Source organism: Lithobates pipiens, unplaced genomic scaffold, assembly GCF_037356315.1.
Source record: "Lithobates pipiens isolate NorthernLeopardFrog02 unplaced genomic scaffold, aLitPip1_a1.2 Scaffold_28, whole genome shotgun sequence".
Lineage (NCBI taxonomy): Eukaryota > Metazoa > Chordata > Amphibia > Anura > Ranidae > Lithobates > Lithobates pipiens.
This window is the reverse complement of record NW_027507789.1, coordinates 25,732,942-25,757,603: the sequence shown is the minus strand read 5'-3', so window position 1 is coordinate 25,757,603 and position 24,662 is coordinate 25,732,942. Positions and strand designations below refer to the sequence as shown.

At 43.1% G+C, this 24,662-nt stretch overlaps 2 protein-coding genes across 2 annotated transcripts in view; one reads left to right on the top strand and one right to left on the bottom strand.

Annotated features, from left to right (window-relative positions):
* The window catches only part of CUNH17orf67 (chromosome unknown C17orf67 homolog), a 40,686-nt gene extending 23,738 nt beyond the window's left edge, over positions 1–16,948 (bottom strand). The window contains exons 1-2 of the mRNA XM_077458932.1: positions 16,766–16,948; positions 2,252–2,352 (exon numbers count right to left, since the gene is read on the bottom strand). Coding sequence (XP_077315058.1) covers positions 2,252–2,352; positions 16,766–16,820 — 156 coding nt within the window. The 5' untranslated portion in view covers positions 16,821–16,948. The remainder of the gene's footprint in view (positions 1–2,251; positions 2,353–16,765) is intronic.
* Positions 16,949–19,323: 2,375 nt separating this feature from the next.
* Positions 19,324–24,662, top strand: part of DGKE (diacylglycerol kinase epsilon) — a 37,931-nt gene continuing 32,592 nt past the window's right edge. The window contains exons 1-2 of the mRNA XM_077458929.1: positions 19,324–19,842; positions 23,777–23,936. Of these exons, the coding sequence (XP_077315055.1) occupies positions 19,436–19,842; positions 23,777–23,936 (567 nt within the window). The 5' untranslated portion in view covers positions 19,324–19,435. The remainder of the gene's footprint in view (positions 19,843–23,776; positions 23,937–24,662) is intronic.

The window sequence follows — 24,662 nt, the reverse complement described above, 5'->3', positions numbered from 1 at the left end:
ACTTATGAATTTGTTTAAATTCTTCCTTTGACGCTTTGGCTTGGTAATGCCTGCTGACCTCTTACCTTCTTTATATTCAAATGTTTTATATCCCCTTTTGCAGTACTGATGGCCATTAAGCTATCTAACAGTGGACCTGGTATCTGATACTCAGCGAATGGTACAATATCCTTGCAAGCCTGCTTAACCATTTCAACCTTGGTGTCTTGTTTTTACACAATCTCTTGATTGGCTTTTTGGTAAGCCGACTCGCTTTTATTTTAACCCCCTTTGGAATTAAGGATTCTTATTTGGGTGAAGGGTTCCTCTCTGTTTCTCTCTTCACATTACTCAATCCACATGGATACATTTGATTACTCACGTTTGGACTGTTAATAATCTTTACACATATACTTATATTAGACATTATGGTTTAAATCACTTTTTGATCTTATACCTTTGGAATTATATGTAGCCACTTGAACCTATTTCACCTTCACTCCTTCTCCCCTCCCTTCCTTCCCTCTCCCCCCCCCCTCCCCTCTCTCCCCTCCCTCCTTCCCCCCCCCTTTTTTTCTTTCCCCCCCCCTCCTCCTACCCCCCCCCCTCTCCCCCCCCTTCCTTTCTTTTTGTCCCTCCAAAATCACGGTTTCACCCATCACGAGGTCCTTCCTTTCTTCTCCTCCTTTCTCTCCTTCCCTTCCTTGTTTTTCTTTTCTTTTTTCTTTTTGGTGTGATGGGACTGACAGGAAGTAGAGAGAGATTGCTGTCCCTGATCACTAGGAACAGCAGATCTCTCTCTACTCCTCTGTTAGAACAGGGATCTGTTTGTAACATTGACAGATGCCTGTTCTGGCTCTCTGTAGAATGGCGCGGCCACCGGCAATGTGCCTCGGCTCCGGCATGCCCCACATCACTCTTAAAGTGGCCAACGTACACCTATGGCGATTCGCCCAGGAGAGCCAACCTGCCGCGGTATATTGACAGCGGCTGGTCGGCAAGAGGTTAATGTAACTTTATGTTTTGCGACTTTGGCTTTGGCAAGTCATGACAATACAGAGTGTGATACATATAATAGAACTTGCAATACCCTCTGAAGTGGCAGCCGAAGTTGCAATAATAAGACAAAGAAACAAATTCCTTGCAACTTTTGTGATTTTACAATTGCAGTCTTTGGCACACGTGTCGCAAGGAAGATGCAGAAAAGTAGTGCAGGAACAATTTTTTTTTGTTGTCGCTGCAACTTGAGTCACAGCAATTAGGATGGCACCCATTAAAAATGAATGTGTTTTGACTTGTCATGCGACTTTGTCGCAACAAGTCACTTGAGAAGTCACAGCAACGTTAAGCAGGGCTAAAAGTAGGACTCAAAGCATAACTTTTTCATTTTGGATAAAGTCAAGGGGGGTTATAACTAGTGGTGTACCAAAATGAAAATTCTTGTATCGAAACATCAGGATGGACTTGGCTGAAAGCGAAATTGATGGTTTTTAAAAATATATATATATTTTTTATATATATAATTGTATTATATGTGACTTTTTAATCAATATCATGAATTTAAATAAATATGAATTTATTGTTGGCCATTATCAGCACCTTTTCGGCAGATTTCACACTGAGAAGCTTTTGAAGGGTTAAAAAAGCACAAGAAAAGCTCAAGAAAAAAGCATCCCTTTAAATTCTATATATGTCTTCACACACTTCCATTTTGGTGTTAAAAATTCTGCTTGCTGCATTTTTGGTGCATATTTGGTCAGTTAAAAAAAAAACTGCCCCATTGAAATGCATTGAAAACGCAGCAAGAACACATCAAAAAGGTATGCGTGTTAAATTTTTGATGCAAGGTAAAATCCCGGCAAAATCATGCACGCATTTTCGGTGGAAATTATTGGCACGCCAATAACCCTATTTTTGTACGATAATTTTCTGCAGCCGAAATTTCTGTGCATCACTAGTTGTAACGCCTGTCAGTTTTTTTGGTTTCCCTTTCAGGAGATTTCCCTTTACTTCCTGTCCCATAGCTGAAACAGGAAATGAGAGGAAATCCCTCCAGAATAGGGAAATCCCAGGTAGTCACCAAAACTAGTGTCCCCATTGGAAGATTTCCTCTCTATTCCTGTTCAGGTGACAACCCAAAAAAACTGAGGGTGAATCTCCCTATCGGGGGCACAGACCAGGCGGCAGTAAAAATCGGGGATTTTAATCCAAAACTCAGGGACCGTGTATAAGAAACCTGCAATGATAAGAAAAGCCCGGTTATTAGAATTACCCTCATTGGTTCATCGGGATGTCCAGCTTTCCGTTCTCTCTCCGAGCGCTTTGTACGCAGAATCTGTTTGGCTTGCTTTTCTGGAACAATTGGCGAGGCGTCTGAAAACAAATGCAAGAGAAAGATTAAAGTCTAACTTCAGACATTTTTTTTTAGCATTTGGAAAGCGTGGGGAACAGTTAAAGCCTGACTTAAAAAATGATCACTTGCAGTGGGGTGTGCCTGCACTGCAAGTGTTCATTTCTCAGATTGGTCTATGGCAGTGGTCTCCAAACTGCGGCCCACAAGCTGAATGCGGCCCTTTGCTTGCCTTTTTCCAGCCCTCGGACACATACAATGAGCCTCTATTCCTCCCAATGACACCAACCATGGGGCACTATTCCTCCCAAAGACACCAACCATGGGGCACTATTCCTCCCAATGACACCAACGAGGGGGCATTATTCCTCCCAAAGACACCAACTATGGGGCACTATTCCTCCAAATGACCGCCATGATGGGGCATTATTCCTTCCAATGACACCAACGAGAGGGCACTGTTCCTCCCAATGACCCCAATGATGGGGCACTGTTCCTCCCAATGGCACCAACAATGTGGCACTATTCCTCCCAATGACACCAACAATGAGACACTATTCTTCCCAATGACACCAATAAGGGGGCACTATTCCTCCCAATGACACCAAGGAGGGGGCAATATTCCTCCAAATGATACCATATATGGGGCACTATTCCTCCAAATGACACCAACGAGGAGGCACTATTCCTCCCAATGACACCAACGAGGGGGCTCTATTCCTCCCAATGACACCAACTATGGGGCACTATTCATCCCAATGACCCCAATGATGGGGAACTGTTCCTTTCGATGACACCAACGATTTGGCACTATTCCTCCTAATGACACCAACAATGAGCCACTCTTCTTCCCAATGACACCGATGAGGGGGAACAATTCCTCCAAATGACACCAACTATGGGGCACTATTCCTCCCAATGACCCCAATGATGGAGAACTGTTCCTCTCAATGACACCAACAATTTGGCACTATTCCTCCCAATGACACCAACAATGAGCCACTCTTCTTCCCAATGACACCAATGAGGGGGAACTATTCCTCCCAATGACACCAAAGAGGGGGCATTATTCCTCCCAATGACACCAACTATGGGGCACCATTCCTCCCAATGACACCAACTATTGGGCACTACTATTCCTCCCAATGACACCAACAATGAGCCACTATTCTTCCCAATGACACCAACGATGAGGCATTAGTCCTTCAAAACCAATAACAGAACTCTATTCCGGCTTCTATGTCTTTTTTATTTAATCCCATTTACCACCAAGTCAGAGGCAGTGTTCACTCCCACTGACCACAGTCCAGCCCCCCTAATGTCTGAAATACAATAAACCCAATATTTTCTACTTTCTGCTATAAAACATATCCAATAAAATTAAATTTCTTCATAAATTTAGACCAAAGTGTATACTGCTACATGTTGCAAGTGATGGCAGTGATCGGGGGCTGATCCTGCCATAACTGCATTTTTGGGGACACTATACTATTGGGGACACTTGTATAGTTCTGACTGTGACCAGGATACGGACCCGGAGAGACACTATACTAGTAATGGCGGTGATCAGCGACTTATAGTGTGGCAGGCAATCAGGGACTGGAGCTAACGGACATTGGCTGGGAGAGATGCTATCAGACATCTCTAGTGACATTTATACAATGATCAGTGATAATACTGAACACGGTCACAATACTAATGGCACTGGCTGGGTGACAGGGATAATCAGGAGGATAATAAAAGGGTTAACTGTGTGCCTAACAAGTGTATGTGTGCTGATTTTACTCACTTACAGACTGGCTGGCTTTTCTTACTGATTTTAGCTCTGAACGGTAATTGAAAATCGGGGAGAAAAAAAAACAGCCAGATCTGTGTTGTGTTTACTAACACACACAGATCTGTGCTGTGATTGGCCACATAAATCAGCAGGCTCACAGCCAAAATCATTGGCTGCAAACCTGCTGACGAACTTGTGCTGTGTCCAACCACAGTGCGAGAGGCAGGGGGCACACTATAAACCAGGAAGTTTGTTGCGACTTACGGGGACATAGCGGTGCCCAAGCGAGCCGTCGGCCAGAAGTAAAATTGCTAATGGCCGGTCTACAAGTGGGTTGACAGATTTGTAGAGAAAAGAGGTGGTCAGGAATGGATTGGGTAGAAGAATGGGATGGGCTTCCTCTCCATAATGATAACATAAATAAATTAGGGAGGAGGACATGGGAAAGCATAAGATAGGAAAAGGAGAGGAAAAAAAATGAGGATTTTGGGGCAGGTTGGGAGGAGTTGTTGATCTGCAGTCAGTTTTCCATAGTCCTCCAAAAAGGCCTATTTCCTGCAGTCCACCTCCTCACTGTGTCAATACTTCATTGCACATTACAAGATCATTTATAGTGTTGGGTAAAGGATTAAAGCTGGTCACAATGTCTCAAAGATATCTGTTCCTCCGTCTACCATCTATGTCCAGGTTAAGACTTTGGTAAGTTTAAGGGAAATTTGAGATCCAGATCTCAAATTTTGGGTGACGGAAATTCTGATGGAAAATGTGGAGCCTACACACGGTCGAAATTTCCAACAAAAAGCTCCATCGAACTATGTTCCATCGAACATTTTCCGTCGGAAAATCCGACCGTGTGTACGGGACATAATTCTGCGGGTGTACCAAGATGGCCACGACGCAACGTCACTTCGGCTGCATATTCTGATGGGCAGCGGCTTTCTGATAGAACACCGCCTCTTAGCATCACAATGGCAACCAGAGAATCCCTTTGCTGCGCCCTGTGTGTAATGCACATGCGTGAGATTGGGAGGTGCATGCTGGGTATGCAGCAGCACCTTATCCCGGAAAAGCGACCTAGTGGGCCTTCACATGCCCAGAAGCAAGATGGAAAAGCACAGGAAAGGAAAGACAAAGGTTAGTTTAAAGAAGAAAAAAAAAAGGAAATACAACAGTGGTTTTACTGACATCATCATTTATAAAATTAGATTAATAAGAGCAGAACGGGTGCCTTTTAAAAAAAATAGATAAAATTGTGGGTGGAACTCCACTTAAAGGGCCATACTGACATGCAAAACTCCTAGTGACAATGTTTTCCCATCTCTGAGGAAAGAGAGAAAGATTAGGGCTTAAAATGTGAAGGGAAGTTGGTTTGCTTTTCCGTTCTAACACAACAAAGAACTACACTGTGTTGAGGTCTTGGTGCCAATTTATACTTAAAAAGCTCTATTGTGTTATGCTGAATATACTTCAACATACAGAAGTACCCCATGGATTCAGTAGATGTACCCCTACTACTGGTTCACAATAAATAGTCCAAAAAATCCACCAAAAACTGTTAATGTAGGACAGTGGTTGTCAACTTATGAGCCAAGGGGGGCCTTAAATGCGGCCTCCGACATCACCAACGGAAAGTACATAATATTCAATAAATGTAATGCATGAGGGGACTGTCAGATACTGCAGACCTAATAGAGAAAATGAGGGTCAGGGAGTGTGGATATGCTACATATTCATAATTGCCAACAGTCCCGATTTTCCTGGGACATTCCCAGAAATCAGATCAATATCCCGGTCTGAGCCTGTCCCAGGTAAAATCACGAAAATCAGGCTCCGTCATGGACATCAGGACTTTTGGCACTGACACCAGATGATCCTCTCCCTACTTCCTCTGATTGGTCGGTACTAGCAAGCAGGGGCGTGGCTATCTGAAGGTTATCACACCAGCCTGCCTAGAGCGGACCATTCATGTGAGCAAGTGGAGAGGCAGAACTGATGAGTCCGCAGGTGCTGAGCTCGGCTGGCCAGGACCAGATATGTCCTTCTCCTCACTAGGCAGTAGACTTTCAGGGTAGTAGAGAAACCTTGACCTGGGCACTGATGAGGCTGCCCTGATGGGCACTGATGAAACTGTACTGATGGGGCTTCACTGATGGGCACCAAGGAGACTGATGAGGCTGCACTCATAAGGCAACATTGATAGACTGCACTGATGGGCACCGATGAGGCTGCACTGATGGGTAATGATAAGGCTGCACTGATGAGGCTTCACTAATGGGCACTGATGAGACTGATGATACTGCACTGATGAGGCGACACTGAAAGGGCTGCACTGATGGGCACTGATAGGCTGCACGGATATGCACTTATGAGGCTGCACTGTTGGTAAAGGGGGATTCTGATGGTAAATTAAGGTTCTGATGGTACAGGGGGGACTTTAAGGTAAAGGTTTATCCTTTATCCAACAGTTACTGGACTGTGAGAATTTTGGTTAAAACCTGCACTGGCCAATTTCTCACAGTCAGACAAATGTTACATGTCAACTAACATCACTCATTTACTTCTTTCTTTTAGACTTTTAGATTGAAATAAAAAATTGCTGTTAGCTGACAAAGATGATATCTCCTTTTTTCATGTAGTACTGTCCTGACTGTGAGAAATTGGGCAGTGCAGTTGTAAACCTAGTTTCTCACAGTCACTCCTTGATGACAACATCACTAAGGCCCCTTTCACATAGCTGGTTTGATTAGGTCTGCCCGTCAGTTTTTTCAGGCGGACCCGATTGGAAGGTCCATATATACCTATGGACAGGCAGATGTTTAACCACACGCACCTTTAAGCCACACCCAATATTTAGCATACTTTAAACCACGCCCATTTTTGCCACGGCCTGCCTTATTAAAATGTCGGCCACTCCCACAAAATTAATGCTCGGCTCATAATTAACATACTAGTCCATCTACACTGGATTTCTGCAAAAAAAGTGTCCCTAATAAAACTTGGGAAATGTTGGCATCTATGCATATTTGGTGGGGGATATGCTACAGTACAAAACTGGGAGCATGTTACATTAGGCTAGTATAGGTCAATGCTATTGTCCCAATCAAAGTTCCCACTACAGATTGCTGAGGTCGGAATTCCCCACATTATATACCAAGGGGCCACATTCCACCCTCGGGCCGTGGTTTGGGCACCATGGGCTTAGGGTGTACTCCAACTAAGCACGATTGCCTTATACCAACTGTACCCCAGTTTCACTCATTGTGCTCAGTGATCCATGGGAGACCTGTGTTTGGATATGGTTAGTAATCACACATATGTATACCAAGCCAATGTCAAACTGAACCAAGCAGGCCAGTGTACACAGCAATCACACTAGTGAAACGAACTGGACTTATGGGGTCAGATGTAATTGGGCATGGTATATACACTCTAGTGTGAGTAAACCCTTAAAGTGGTTGCAAACCTCAGTCATGAAATATGAGCAAAGCATATCCCTTTATAGTGTGTACTTTTTTTGTCTCGATTAGGAGAAAGTGTAATTTCTGTCTGCTGCTTCCCTCCTCTGCTATCGACATGAATCACTTCTGACAAGTTTTCCTGACAAAAAGAGAAAAATGGTGACAAGGGAGGGACCTCCAGTACACAGCCGGTGAAGAGTCATGTATTTGTACTGAAATATGGGCGTGCTTTGTGTATTTCTTCCAGATCTGTGCAGTAATCCTGTGTGAAACTCTTATGCCGCGTACACGAAAATTCGGCCAGCAAAAGACAGATGAGAGCTTTTGGTCAGAAAATGCGATTGTGTGTATGCTCCATCTGACTTTTGCTGGCCGAATTTCGTCCAGAAAAAGATTGAGAGCGGTCGTAAAAAGTTCCTATCCGAAAATGCGTTCATGTGTATGCAATTCCGACATGCAAAAACTCACGCATGCTCAGATTCAACTTTGAGATGGAAGCTATTGGCTACTGGCTATTGAACTTCCTTTTTCTAGTCCCGTCATACGTGTTGTACGTCACTGCGTTCTTGGTGGTCGGAATTTGGCGTGCCGTGTGTATGCAAGACAGCTTGAGCAAAATCCCATCGGAATTCCGTCGGGAAAACCATCAAGGCCTTTTCTGACCAAAATTCCGATCGTGTGTACGTGGCATTATTGTAATAAAGACCGATCACTGCTGCTCTCTCTTCTTGTACAGGGTGACTGGTCTTGACACCGCCCCCTCCTGTAGTTTTTTTGCAGGAAACCTACAGTGGGTGGAGCTGCTGGACCCCACCCACAGCTCTGCTCCCTGAACAGGGTATGTGCGGCACAGTGATGGTGCCACTGCTACTTTTATGAAGTAATATCTGGCTTTTAGAGGCATTTGGTGTTTAACTTCCTCTAGATTAGTCATGTTTCTGATATTTTTTTTTTGGGAGGTTGGACTTCATGGACATATGTGTTTTTTTTTTCAGTATGATTATGTAGCTATACAGGTTTTAAATAGGTCATCTAGATCAGTGTTTTTCAACTGGGGTACCCAGCCTGGTGTGCTGTAGCAGCCTTTCAGGGTTGCCACGTGATTTTCACACAATGTCTTGCTTTTCTATGATGCAGGCCCCAGCATTCAGAAGGAGACTGGAGTCTTCCTCCATCTAAGACCTGCTCTACCTCCTGTCCAATGCCATGCTGCCACAGACTGGGAGGTAGTGAAAAGGGATGAGGGGGAACTGAGGACTCTCATGTAAAGGGGGGGGTATGTTCTGATGTGAGGCGGAAGGGACTGAGGACACTGATGTGAATTGGGGGGGGGGGGGGCTGAGGACTCTGATTGTAAAGAGGGGGGAGGAATGATTAGTCTAATTGGAATGGGGAGGAGCTTAAGACTCTGATGTAATGGGGGGGCACGGAAGACTCTAATGGGGAAGAGGGTTGGGATGAGGACTTTGATATGAAGGGGGAATCTGTGAAAGGGAGGAAGGACTGAGGGCTCTGATGGGAAAAGGGGGGGGGCTGAGTACTTTGATTTGAAAGGGGGGGCACTGAAGACCCTAAACGTAAAGATGGGGGGAAATGGAGAGAAATGTGATGTGAAGGTGTGTGTGTGGTGGGTGCTAAGGATTCTGATGTGCAAGGAAGAGACTGAGGACTCTTATGTGGATGGGGAGGAATCTGTGAAAGGGTGGGGGGACTGAAGATTCAGATGTGACAAAGGACCCCATTTTAGACTGAGGTGCCTCAAGAGGAATCTGTGAAAGGGAGGCGGGACTAAAAGTTCTGATGGGAAAAGGAGGGGGGGATGGAGGATTTTCATGATAAAGGGAGGGGCTGAGGGCTCTGATGCTGGGTGGAGGGGTGGAGGAATCTAATGGGAAAGAGAGGGACTCTGATTTGAAAGGGGGGGGGGGTACTAAAGACTAACTGTAAAGATGGTGGGAATGGGGAGAAATCTGATGTCAAGGTGGGGCTGGGGGTGCTAAGAATTCTGATGTGCAAGGAAGAGACTGAGGATTCTGATGTGGTTGGCAGAAGAATCTGTGAAAGGGAGGGGGGACTGAGGACTCTGATAGGATGGGGGGGCTGAAGACTCAGATGTGATAAGGGACCCCATTTTAGACTAAGGTGCCTCAAGAGGAATCTGTGAAAGGGAGGAGAGACTGAAAGTTCTGATGGGAAAAGGAGGGGGAATGGAGGACTTTGATGTAAAGGGAGGGACTGAGGGCTCTGATGGGGGTGGGGGGTGGTGGACTCTAGGGAGGAGGGGCTGAAGACTCAGACCCCATTTTAGACTGAGATGCCTCCAGAGGAATCTGTGAAAGGGAAGAGGGACAAAAGGGTCTGATGGGAAAATGACAGGGGACTGAGGACTTTGATGAGAAAGGGAAGGCCTGAGGGCTCTGATGGGGGGGGGGGGGGAGTGGAGGACTTTAATGGGAAAGGGGGGGCTGAGGACTCTGATTTGATGGGGGGCTAAGGACTCTGATTTGAAGGGGGGGGAATCTGATGTGAAGGTTGGGGGGTGCTAAGAATTCTGATATGGAAGGAAGAGACCAAGGACGGGGGAGGAATCTGTAAAAAGGGAGGGGAGACTGAGGGCACTGTTGGGAAAAGGGGGGCTGAAGATGTGACGGGGACCTCGTTACACTAAGGTGCCTCTAGATTTTGCATACTTTCACGAGGTTAAAAAAGGTTGAGAAACTGATCTAGATGAACCCTGGAAAAGTCGCATCCCCTCCACCTGTCTGGAATAGTGTAGTAGCTTTTTACGGGGCACACAGACAAGATGTCCCACCTATGCCTTGCCTGCCCTTTATTTCATAGCAAGCCATTTACAATAATGAAATAAGTGAATATGGTGTCTAGGAGTGTGTACTGTACTTCAGTAATATTACATCTGGTCTGCTGGGTATGAATGGACAAAAGTCTTCTTTCAGAAAAGCATTCCCTATTACCAGGAGGATTCCTACAGCAAGTCTGTATTCGGCTCAAGCTTATTAAGCTGTCTATGGCATACCTCCCAACTTTCTGAGATGGGAATGAGGGACACCTATCAGAAATAGTATGCAGGCATAGGACACACCCCCTGTCACACCCCCTTAAAGGAGAATTGTACAAAAAAAAACAAGATTTGTTAAACCCACGAGTGCTTTTTTTTTGTTTTGTTTTTTGTTACCACTACTATTCCTTTATATTGGCTTTTGGAATTTACAAATGCAGCAGTTTAGAAATCAGATGAAAGGTTTAGTGCTGGAAAACACTTTTTGATAGATAAAAAGTGCATTTTATATACAACTATATAGATCAGACCAAAGTGAGGGACAAATGAAGAGGAATGAGGGACATAAGGACATTGCTCCAAATCAGGGACAGTCTCTCGAAATCAGGGACAATTGGGAGCTATGTCTGTGGGAGAGTACAGCTCCTCCAGGTGCATGCATCCTAAGTAACTGAGAACTACAAAACCCGGGTTCCAAATATTATTTTCTTTTAGGAAGCCAGCACTGCACAGCAAAGCTTAGCTCCTCATCCTTGGCGCATGCGTGGCCTGAACTCCATTCACTTCACATAATGCATTAAGGTGAAAAATCTACAACCACTTTAAGACTGAAAACTCATATTCTTGCATGACTTGTTCGCTTTATAAATGATGCTTTATAAAGTTATTTATAAAATAAAATATTGTAATATTATATTATTATTTTTTTTACAATATATTATACCATTATATTATAATATTTTTACAGTATATTATAACATTATATTATATTATAATATAGTATAACATTATAGTATAATATATTATAATATTTTTTTATAATATATTATATTATAAATATTTTGTCAAATATATATATATATATAAATATTTTCTCACGCCATTAACATTTCTAAATATATTTTGCTTTCCTTGTATCATCTAGGAAATGTATCAAGATTCACTTATTGAATCTTTCAGGGACCTGTCCCATACATTGGGATTCAGCGCACCAACAGGAGAAGGCTTGTTTTTCCAGGGATGTTGACTTAAGGCTGCTGAAAAATGAATGGACAAAAGTCCTCTTTCAGAAAAGTAGCATCCTCCTGGGAACAGAGCGTCCAGAAGATATGAGTGGAATGCTCAGTCTGCTTAACAAGCTGCTGCTACCTTCAAGATGGGTTAGAGAAGAAGAAGCAGTTTATTTCTGAGCGTATACAGCTACAGTCAAGGAGCATTTATTTGGTCGTTTATGGGACGCAACGCTCTGGGGGGAGATATACTAAAAGTGGGGCACACAGAATCTGGTGCCGCTGTGCACAGTAACCAATCAGCTTCTAACTTCAGCTTCTTCAATTAAGCTTTGACAATTAAACCTAGAAGCTGATTGGTTACTATGCAGAGCTGCCCCAGGTTCTGTGTGCACCAATTTTAGTAAACCCCCCCCCTTTGTATTTTATGATGGCTTTTGGCACCACCTTACTGAATATGGCTAAAGTACACAAGGGCATTTTTTAATCCTCCTTCGGAAGCACAAGTCTGAGAAGGATCACATGTAGAAGGCATTTAAGCTGTGACCATACACAAGTCGATTTTCAAACAAACGTTCGTACGAAAAATTCTCAGTACATTCGATGACTTGATGTTCTGCATTTAATGCCCCGTACACACGGTCGGACATCCCGACCACAACATCCATCGGATTTTTTCTGACGGATTTTGGCCCAAACTTGTCTTGCATACACAAGGTCGCACAAAGTTGTCAGAAAATCCGATCGTTCTGAACGAGGTGACGTCAAACACGTACGTCGGGACTATAAACGGGCCAGTAGCCAATATCTTTCATCTTATCATTTATTCTGAGCATGCACGGGACTTTGTCCGTCGGAATTGTCTACACACGAATTTATGCGATCGGATTTTGTTGTCGGAAAATTTTAGATCCTGCTCTTAAACTTTGTGCGTCGGAAAATCCGACGGAAAAAGTCAGATGGAGCCCACGCACGGTCGGATTTTCCGACAACATGATCTGATTGCACATTTTCCGTCGGAAAGTCCGACCGTGTGTACAGGGCATAACATTCGCATAAGATGAAAGATTGACTTTTCTGGTGCAAGAAACTCTCAGACCAAAATTGAAAGTGGTTGCAAAGGCTCGAGGTTTTTTACTTTCATGTATTCTATGCATGTGGAAGATAAGTGCAGCACTCAAATTAATTCTCAAAATGAACTGAAAAAAAAAAAATTGTGTACATATAAAAAAAGTACACAGAAAACGATCTGAGAATAAACTCAAAGTAATACAAACAGTTTATGGATATAAAAGTATACACTAAAATGTACAAGAGCAATTAACCTAAAATAAAATTGATATACTAAAGGTCATTACAACAAATGTAAAAATGGAATTTATGCGAATAGTGTCCAATAATATCCAAGGAAAGGAATACAAGTCCTTAACGTTTGGAAAGGTGAACCAAACAATAAATTATAAATATCCAAAATGTGGTTCAAAATGACTGACACATGAACTGGATAACGATGTGACATAGAAAAATGTGCCCAAAGTTGTAGACAAGTGATCCACCACCAAATGGTCAAAAGGCTTACCGGAACGATTGAACCCAAATGGGTGTACAGCCAATGGGTCAATCAGGCTTGTAGGGCTGAACACCCAAGGGGGGCTGTCACAAGGGACACGACCTCCAACCAGAAGACCGACTCCAACAATAGACCTCAATGGGATAGGTAATAGAAAGAGATAGTTTCTCCAATGGGACAAGTTTATAAAAAGGAAGAAGAAGTAGGCACATAGGGTAATCCCGTTTAAATCGGAAGTAATTTATTGATAAAAAAAGGAGGAAATACACTCACATTTTGGTTGATAAAAAAGCCCATAAGAATAAAACAGTGACTTCCGCAGAGCGTTCCGGCGCGTTTCGTCTCAAAAGACATCATCTGTATTCTATGCATGAAGGTAAAAAAAACTTTTGTTTGCAACAGCCCCCACTAGCCCCCCCCATTATACATACCTGAGCCTTGTCTTGATCCAGCCGTGTGCACTAGAGCAGCTACTCTCCCGGGAATCTTCCCCAATGGCTGAGACAGCAGCAGGATCCATTGGCTCCCGCTGTCAATCACAGTCAGTGAGCCAATGAGGAGAGAGTGGTGGGCGGGGACGAGCACTGTTGCATGTGTAAATGGACACACGGAGCAGTGGCTTGGGAGTGAGCCTGCTCAGGTGCTCCCTTAGCAAGATGCTTGCTGTCGGGGCACTTGGCAGGAGGCAGGGGCCTGGAGCACCAGCGGGGACTCGAGAAGAGGAGGATCGGGGCTGCTCTGTGCAAAAGCACTGCACAGAGCAGGCAAGTATAACATGTTTGTTATATAAAAAAAAAAATCCATACAATTACAGTTTGTATACACTGCCTCCCTGATAAATGTTGCCCAGTAGAGCAAAAAAATCCCCAAAATTAAAATGGCTACTGCAAAAAATGTCTACTAAGTGCCTGCTGAAGCCTGCTAAACAATTACTCCTGTTAATTTTTTTTATAAGGCAAACAATACATAAGTTAAAGAAAGACACAAATCCATGTTATTCAACAAATAAAATAAAAAAATTATAAATAAATTGAAAACCTCCATATACAGAACCCTACACCCACAGTTAATCCAGAGGAAGACAAAAAAAAACCTTATCACATGGCACATTGGGAAAAAATTCTTCCTGGTCCCTTTTTTGATCCTGATTTAAAGAATGTCACTCTTCAAATTTATGTTCCCAAGCAATTATTCCGAAATGCCCATGTGTACTCAATCTAAGGCCACTTGTGTGTTTGACCCTCTGTTGTGTGTATGATAGCGATAGACAGATAGACGTGAAATTTGGTTGCAATGGATACACCCATAATCTCACTTGTAGGACTTTTGGAACATTTAATGGTTAAAAGCATCAAATTCAGCCAACTTGTTTCAAGGAAAAAAAGCCTCCTTCTTCAAGGCTTGAACAGTCAAAGTTAATAAAATCAGGACAGAATACACTAGTGGATTTTGTGTTTATTGCCAACAGGAGACATTAGTCCTCATCAAGCCTTAAAACGGATCCTTTAGTGCATTCTTGATTATACTAACATCAACTGTTCAAGCCCTGAGGAAGGAGGAGGCTTTTCCCCTGAAACGCGTTGGCTGTATTTAATGCTCTCAAGCATTAAATGTTCCTAAGGGTCCATCAAGTGAGCTGAACTTTTGTACCAATTACTCTTCTATACACATCCAAGAATTTTCTGTTTTGTTTCTTTTTTAAAGCGGAGTTCCACCCAAAAGTGTAACTTCCTCTCATTGTACTTCTCCCCCCCCCCTCCGGTGCCACATTTGGCACCTTTTGGGGGGAGGGGGGACAAGATACCTGTCTTTCACAGGTATCCTGTTCCCACTCCCGGGAGCCTCAGCCGCGGGTATTGACGTCACCACGTCACCAGTAGGAGAGAAGAGTGGAGTTTCACACATGTGCAGTAGGGTTCCTGGTGTGAAGCCCTAAGACCTCTGCTTTAAGCTTACTTTATTTGGCACTCTAAACATTATTAAAAACTGGGATGTATTTGAATTTAAAATTAAATGCCCTCGACACGCAACAAATCCAACTAATATGTGGCAACCAATCAAAGATCAGTTGTCAGCCACTAAGAGTGAGCATGCTAATGGGAATTCATTTCTGATTGGTTGTTACAAACTGCTGCGTAGAACTTTTGTTTTTATTGTCTAGATTAGTGTGGATTTTAATAAATAGCATGTAAATCTAAATTTCACTATGCCACATGTACAAGAGTCTGCGTTCTTCATTGCCTATAAAGATGCAAGGTGTTCTCCTCTCCCTCCTACAATTCAGGTCCGTGTTATTAATTACTAATATATAAAATACTCATTTATCAAATACACTTTATTGAAAACACATATTTCAGGATTTACTCAAATGTGAAGATAATGCACAGAATAATGCACAACGCACCAATAAAATAAATATTCTTTGCTGTAATGGGAATAAATTGGCAGATTTCTTTTTTTTTTTATAAGGAAAAATACAATAATGCATCTTCTAAAATTAAAGGCAGATCTGGAAATTCTCCTTTACTGAGTTACTGAATCACATTTTGGTTTGTTTGAGCCAATGACGAGCATTGGGGGTTATTTACGAAAGGCAAATCCACTTTGCACTTGAAATTGCACTGAAAGTGCACTTGGAAGTGCAGTCTCTGTAAATCTGAGGGGAAGATCTGAAATGAGGGGAAGCTCTGCTGATTTTTTTTATCCAATCATATACAAGCTAAAATGCTGTTTTTTATTTTCCTTGCATGTCCCCCTCGGATCTAAAGCGACTTTACTTCCAAGTGCACTTTCAGTGCAATTTCAAGTGCACTTTGCACTTGTAGTTTGCACTTGTAGTGCAAAGTGGAGTTTCCTTTTCGTAAATAACCCCCACTGTGCAGTAAAACTAAAGATGCCAGCAGAGAGGTGTTTGTGTATTTACAATGTATGTATGTTGTATGCATGTTTATGTATGTTGTATACATGTCTATGCATTTATATGTATGTGTATGCAGTGTGTATGTATGTTGTATGCATGTGTATGTTTGTTGTATATATGTGTATGCAGTGTGTAAGTTTGTTGTATATATGTGTATGTATATTGTATGCATGTGTATGTTTGTTGTATATATGTGTATGAAGTGTGTATGTATGTATATTGTATACATGTGTATATATATATATATATATATATATCTCTATATATATATCTCTATATCTCTCTCTCTCTCTCTCTCTCTCTCTCTCTCTCTCTATATATATATATATATATATATATCCATATAGAAAATCAAATGAATGTTCCAAAAACTACAATTTTGGAACATTCTACTTGCGTGTGGTCAGCTTAATCAATCCACAGCAACCAGACACTAGTTATCTTTCATTGTTCTGATTGAAGAATGATGACATCTGATTGGTTGCTCTATCACCCGCGCTACTTTAAGAAGCCAACTCATTAATGTATAGCCAATAACAAAGAATAAACTGAATTTGCTAACAATCATTTTTAGACATAAAGTAAAGTTATAAAAAATAATATAATTTGCTACCAATAATTGTTATACTATAAGTAAACCTAGGAATCTCTGCAGTTTTACGTCAATATTGTGATTGGTGCTTACCAGTGAAAACTGCCAGAAGCACCACGAGAAGGATCAAGGCTACCGAAATCTTCATTTTGACTCTCCTGTCCGCTTGCCGTTTCAAAAATGAAGACTACTTAGGAAGAAACAGACCTCTTAAGGTCCCAACGTCAGCAAAAACTGGATTTTTTTTTTTTTGCACTGCAGACTCTACAGTGTGCGAAGGCTCAGAATCCACATAGGGATGTGACCAGTCCAAGAATTTATGAGTGGCTCCCCCTCCCAGAACTGCAAGTAGAAGGAGTAAAGAAAATATAGAACTTTGGAGTCCTGTTACTGGAATTCAAATAATGTCACCTTTGCAAATTCACACTGATGGTACATTTATCAGTAAATGGCACAAAAGATAACCAGCTTTATTTCAGGGTGGATTTACACCACGTTTTGTTGCATTAAGCGCACATTGCTGGCGAGTTGACATGCAGTGATATCTTTTTTTTTTTTTTTTTTTAATGCACATTGATGTGCAGATTTTTTTTTTTTAGTACCCAACAGCAGCCAAAAAACATTATTTTCTTTAACCGTTTGCCTACCGAGCACTTTTACCCCCTTCTTGCCCAGGTCAATTTTCAGCTTTCAGCGCTGTTGCACTTTGAATGACAATTGCGCGGTCATGCAACGCTGCACCCATATGACATTTTTATCATTTTTTTTCACACAAATAGAGATTTCTTTTGGTGGTATTTAATCACCACTGCAGTTTTTATTTTTTGCTAAACAAATGAAAAAATACCAAAAATCTTGAAAAAAAAAAAATTATGAAATTTTGTAAACAGGTCATTTTTCTCCTGCACTGACGGGTACTGATGAGACAGTACTGATGTGCACTAATGAGGTGGCACTAGTGGGCACTAATAGGGAGGCACTGATGAGGCTGCGCTGATGGGCACTGATAGGTGACACTGAAGGGCACAGATAGGTGGTACTAATGGGCACTGGAAGGTGGCACTGATAGGCAACACTAATGGGCACTGGTAGGCACTGGCAGCACTGATAGGTGACACTGATGAGCACTGATTGGCAGCACTGATGGGTACTGATAGGCGACTATGAAGGGCACTGATAGGTGGTACTAATGGGCACAGAAAGGTGGAACTCAAGGACACTGATAGGTGGCACTGATAGGCAGCACTGATAGGTACTGATAGGTGGCACTGATGGGTACTGATATGTGGCACTGAAGAGCACTGATAGGCAGTACTAATGGGCACTGGTAGGCAGCACTGAAAGGCACTGATAGGTGACACTGATGAGGAGGCATTGATGAGCATTGATTGGCAGCACTGGTGGGTACTGATTGGAGCACTGGTGAGATTGCACTGATAATAAGTGTAGATGTCTCTTTAACAGAAGCCGATTATTGGCTCTCTTCTCCTCTCCTCTCCTGTTAGCTAGAGGAAAATAAAGCCAATAACCGGCATCTGTTTACATTGTGATACGCTGTCATTGGATAAAGCTGATCATGTGGTAAAGGGCCACTGTCATTGGCCCTTTACCCTGATCTGTGATCAGCTGAGTCCAAAGGACTCAGTGATCACAGAGCACACTGTCCGCACACCACAGGGGGTATACGGCAGCAAGTTCACGGAGGACATCATAAGAGGGCCTCACGGGCGGCATAGTAAGCCCGCACTGTAGCCCTCATATTGCTATAGCGCAGGGAGTAAGTGATACTCAACAGACACTGTTAAATTGACATAAACATGAACACATAAAATGAGCGACAATTTTGAAAAAAAAATTTTTTTTACTTTCTGCTATAAAAACACATGCAATAAAAATATTTTGAAAAATCGAATTTCTTCACCAATTTAGGCCAATATTCTGCTAAATATTTTTGGTAAAAAAACAATAATAGTATATTGATTGGTCTGCACAAAAGTTATCGCATCTACAAACTATGGGATAGGTTTATGGAATTTTTATTTTATTTTTTATTTTTTACTAGTTATTGCGTCGACATTGCGGCAGATAAAGCGTACACCTAACTGACACTTTTGACACTTTTTGGGAGGCAGTGGCATTAATACAGTGATCAGTGCTAAAAATATGCACTGTTACTGTACTAATGACCCTGGCTAAAAAGACGTTAAGATCAGGGGCGATCAAAGGGCTAACTGTGTGCCTAGGGAGTGCTTACAAACTGTGTGGGGATTGCTCTACTTAGCAGAAACACAAAATCTCTATCTTCTCCGCTGTAAGACTGGCTTATCTGCTTTGTTTACATAGGCAGATCGCTGTTCTGCATCTCTCGGTAAACGATCGCGGGTGGCCGGGGGAGAGGAACTGCAACTCCATTTATAACATTTGCATTATGGTTTTTTTTCTGGATTCTTAGTTGATATTCTGTCTCTATCATTTAAAATACACCAATGATAAAAAATGATAGACCCTTCATTTCTCTGTAAGTGGCCAAACTTACAAAATCTACAGGAGATCAAATCATTATTTTCCCCTCTGTAGATGGACAGTTGCATGGCAGTACACATAGCCGGCCAGCAGAGGGCGCTCGCTCTCCTCTCTCCATCGCTGTGTTTTGGAAGGACCCTCAGGTGACGTCATCAGCGCTGCGTCCTCCGGTCGCCTTGGTTACGTCCTCCGGAGCTGTCAGTGGGATGCGGCGGTGTACCGGCGGCGGCGGCGGAGGACATGGAGGAGGAGGAGGGGGCCGGGCTGCATCTGGCGGTGTGGACGGTGATAGCGGTACTGCTGCCGGTGCTGATCACGCTGTGGTGCAGTGTACGGAGGGCGGGGCGGAGGGGTCTGTCCGGGGCCGGGAAACACACCTGGAAGGAGACCGACCTGTTCGGGAGACCTACCTACTGCTCGGTGTGCGGCCTACACATCCTGCAGGGGGGGTACTGCCTGTGCTGCGGCCTGTGCGCCGATCACCCGTGTGTGTGGAAGGCCAGCCGCCGCTTCACGTGTAAGGAGGGCCTGGGGAGGAGCGAAGGGGCCCGGGGCCACCACTGGGTGCGGGGCAACCTACCGCTCTGCAACCTCTGTGTCCGCTGCGGCCTGCAGTGTGGGGGGCAACCCAAACTTTGCGACTGGAGGTAAGTGGGAGCACCTACCTCACATCCTATATATATAAGCTCTGACACAGGAGGTAAGTGGGTGTACCTACCTGACATCCTATATATATATATATTCTGTACATGCCTCAATGACAGCCCCAACATTGTACATACATCACTACCAGCCTAAGCTCTGACACTGGATGTACCTACCTGACATTGTATATACATTCATTATTTCCAGCCTAAGCTCTGCGACTGGAGGTAAGTGGTTGTACCTACCTGACATTATATATACTGTACATGCCCCAACATTGTACATACATTCATTGCTGCCAGCCTAAGCTCTGCTACTGGAGGTAAGTGCATGTACCTACCTGACATTCTATATACTATGACAGCCCCAATATTGTACATACAGCCATCACTACCAGCCTAAGCTCTGCCACTGGATGTACCTGCCTGACATTCTGTATACATTCATTATTACCAGCCTAAGCTCTGTGACTGCAGGTAAGTGGGTGTACCTACCTGACAATATACATACAGTGACAGCCCCAACATTGTACATCCATCCATCACTCACTACCAGCCTAAGCTCTGCTACTGGATGTACCTACCTGACATTGTATAGTCATCACTGACAGCCCAAAGTGGATGTACCTACCTGGCATCCTATATACTGTACATACCCCAACATTGTACATACATTCATTACTACCGGGCTAATGTATGCAACTGGAGGTTAGTGGGTGTACCTACCTGACATCCTATATACTGTACATACCCCAACATTGTACATACATTCATTACTACCGGGCTAAGGTCTGCAACTGGAGGTAAGTGGGTGTACCTACCTAATATTCTATTTCTTACCTGATATTCTATATACTGTACATGCCTCAATGACAGCCCCAACATTGTACATAAATCACTACCAGCCTAAGCTCTGACACTGGATGTACCTACCTGACATTTTATATACATTCATTACTACTTACTGCTTACTTACCAGCCTAAGCTCTCTGACTGGAGGTAAGTGGTGTACCTACCTGACTTCCTATATACAATGACAGCCCCAACATTGTACATACATTCATCACTACCAGCCTAAGCTCTGACAATGTACCTACCTGACATTGTATAGTCATCACTGACAGCCCAAAGTGGATGTACCTACCTGGCATCCTATATACTGTAAATGCCCGGCATTGTACATACATTCATTACTATCAGGCTAAGGTTTGTGACTAGAGGTAAGTGGGTGTACCTACCTGACATTCTATATACTGTACATGCCCCAACATTTTACATACATGCATTGCTACCAACCTACGCTCTGCTACTGGAGGTAAGTGCATGTACCTACCTGACATTCTATATACAATGACAGCCCCAACATTGTACTTCCATTCATTACTACCAGCCTAAGCTCTGCCACTGGAGGTAAGTGTACACGACGCAGGATGTACCTACATCACATTCTATATACATTCTTTACTACCAGCCTAAGCTCTGTGACTGGAGGTAAGTGGGTGTACATACCCGACTTCCTTTAAACTGACTGCACTGGTGTGAACTAGAGCCATTGGAATACTTGGAAAACACTGTACATGCATTTTTAGTGCAGGAAAAAAAAGGGTTGCAACTGTCATTTGTAAAGCGGAACTAAACCCTCTTATCCTTTTCTGCCAAGGAAGCTGCCATCTTGGCTTCTGTTTGATCTTCAACTGCCATGATGCTGCCCATGTCATTAGTTGTGACTTCAGCCATTGGATGGTTTGACAGTTTGGCTAAAACCACAAGCAAACGTGACAGTTGGCAATCCCCACATGTAATGGTTTTTATTTGAAATCATCACTTTTGATGTGCTTAGTGCTGCTTTAAATCTCATTACTATCCAATTGAAAGTAACTGTCACTTTTTGAAAATAATGCCCCGTACACACAATCCGAAAACCGGACAGGACAACAGATTGTCCGTTTTTTTTTTTTTTTTTTGCATGCTAGTCATATATCGAACCTGAGGAGATTACTAAAGTAATGAAAATTCTCGTACGACAGAATAAAAAATCGGAAGCGGTGTTGTAGTATATTTGTATTGTATTTTCAGATGACAACCGTACTGATTAACTACTTCCCACCCGGCCAATGTACATATACGGCCGGGTGGGAGCTCTCTACTTCTGAATGGATGTTCAGGAACGTCTTTCAGAAGGAGGGGGATCGCACGTGCCCGCGCAGCCCCTGATCCGCTCGTGTCACCCGGACACGAGGCATTTCCGATCGGCAGGAGGGCTCTGTGATTGGCCCTCCTGATCACATGATGGTTGTGTCCAATCGCAGTCATCATGTGATGTAAACACAGAACAGGTTGCTAGGCAATCGGCTCTCCTCTCCTCACATGGAAGTTGTCAGTGAGGAGAGGAGAGCGGATCGCTGCAGCCGGCTGGTGATCAGTGAGTATGAGCTGATTTTTACAGTTTTTTACTCACTGATCACCAACCTAGTGTAAAACACACATGTCCCCACACAATGTCCCCAAAACACACATGTCTCCACACAATGTCCCCAAAACACACATGTCTCCACACAATGTCCCCAAAACACACATGTCTCCACACAATGTCCCCAAAACACACATGTCCCCAAATAATAAAAACACCTGCCCCGACATATGTCCCACTAAAGTCACATGTCCCAATGATTATCTGCACACATATGTCCGTGATCACCTGCACACATCTGTACATGATCATTTGTGTACATCTGTCCGTGATCACACAAACAAATGATTATACGCTTAACTGAATTTTTTTTACCAAAAACATGTAGCAGAATACATTTTGGCTTAAATTTATGACAAAATTTGATTTTATTGGATTTCTTTTAAAATAAATAAAATAATAAAGAAGAAAATATTGTTTTTTTTTTCCAAATTTCCGCTCTTTTTCCGCTTATATCCCAAAAAATAAAAAACAGAGTCATGAATAAATACCACCAAAATAAAGCTCTATTTGTGTGAACAAAATGATAAAAATTTCATTTGGGTAAAACGTAGCACGACCGCGCAATTGTCATTGAAAATGCAAGAGCGCTGAAAGCTGAAAAATGGTCTGGGAAATGGCCGGTATTGATGTGGTTAAAGCGGAGGTCCACCCTAAAGTGGACCTTCCGCTCACTGGAATCCTCCCCCCCCTCCGGCGCTACAATTGGCACCTTTCAGGGGGGAGGGGGGTGCAGGTACCTGTACAGTACAGGTATCTGCACCCACTTCCGGCATAGCTATCTGCGGAAAGGGGCGTAGATTCTGCAAAATCTACGCCCCTTTCCGAAAGTCCCCCGCTGCCTGCTGGGAAACACACGGGTCCCAGAGGGACCGTCCTTATTGCGCAGCGCGACTCGCGCATGCGCAGTAGGGAACCGGGAAATGAAGCTGAAAGGCTCCACTTCCTGATTCCCATACCCAAGATGGTGCCGGCAGCACCCGAGAGACGATCGAGAGATCGGCTTCGGGTGCCGACATCGCGGGCGCGCTGGGCGGGTAAGTGTCCTTATTTTAAAAGTCAGCAGCTGCTGTATTTGTAGCTGCTGGCTTTAAAAAAAAAAAAAACGGCGGAACTCCCGGCGGACTCCCGCTTTAAACAAAAATCGTACGATCTGGTATCGTACAAGAAATATTTTCCGGTTTGTCTGATTGGATAACATTAGATGAACTGTCGTGATCGGCTCTTGAAAGCGCTGTACTAACAATCCGATTATCGTACGATCGCGTTGAAAGCGGTATTTTTATATCCGATTTTCGGATCGTGTGTACGGGCCATAAGGCTTCTCATCCTGGGGTGTCAGTGATGTGAATGGAACCTTCTGTCACTCTGCCATATACAAGAGTGGAGTTGTATTTTGTAGTTAAGACTGTTTTTAATAAAGACCACACATGACAATTTATAGCCGTATTTTGATTCTGTGAATAGATGTATCTGGTGTCAGAGAAGCGCCCACGATGAATGCTTGCACAGTGACTTGAAGACCGAAGACTGTGATCTCGGAGAGTTCCAAAACCTCATTATTCCACCTAATTATCTCCTGGCTGCGAAGCAGATGAAAAAGAGCAAGAATACAGATTATGAGAAGGTGACGTCCAGAGACTTTTTATTCATTGCTTGATAATTATTCAATATTTCAACATTATTCTAGGAAAGATTTGCTCAAGAAAAACTTGGGAAATTCTGCTTTTCCTGGATATTGCAGAACTTTTATTGAATCGTTTGTTCAGAAATTGAAATACGTTTTCGCTGGTGATTGAGAAAATTGAGAACTGTCCGTGAAACTTTTTTTATTTGCACTAACAAACTAATACGGCTACAATCACCTCAAGTCTACTGGTGATTAAAATAGTACGTCGTTGTTTAAAATCTGCACAAGTAATGTCCCTGTTCGTCCAATCAGTATCGCACTAGATGCAGTGATGGCGAGCCTTGGCACCCCAGATGTTTTGGAACTACATTTCCCATGATGCTCAGCTACACTGCAGAGTGAATGAGCATCATGGGAAATGTAGTTCCAAAACGTCTGGGTGCCAAGGCTTGCCATCACTGCACTAGAGAAATGACAGCTCAGTTTGGATTGGTTGCTATTGGCACCGCCTCCTTTTTTCTTTCCTCCAGTTATTATGAAGGAGACATGCTTGTATCCCAGGTAGGTTATTGGCAACTGACCTTTAAAATGTATCTAGGGATTTAAAGTAAAGCCTGATTTTGCTACCTGCACATTAAAAGCATAATGGGCTAGTGTGCATCGCAAACTAGCCCATTATGTGACACTTACCTGCAAATTAATCCATCGCTGTCCCCTGTGCAG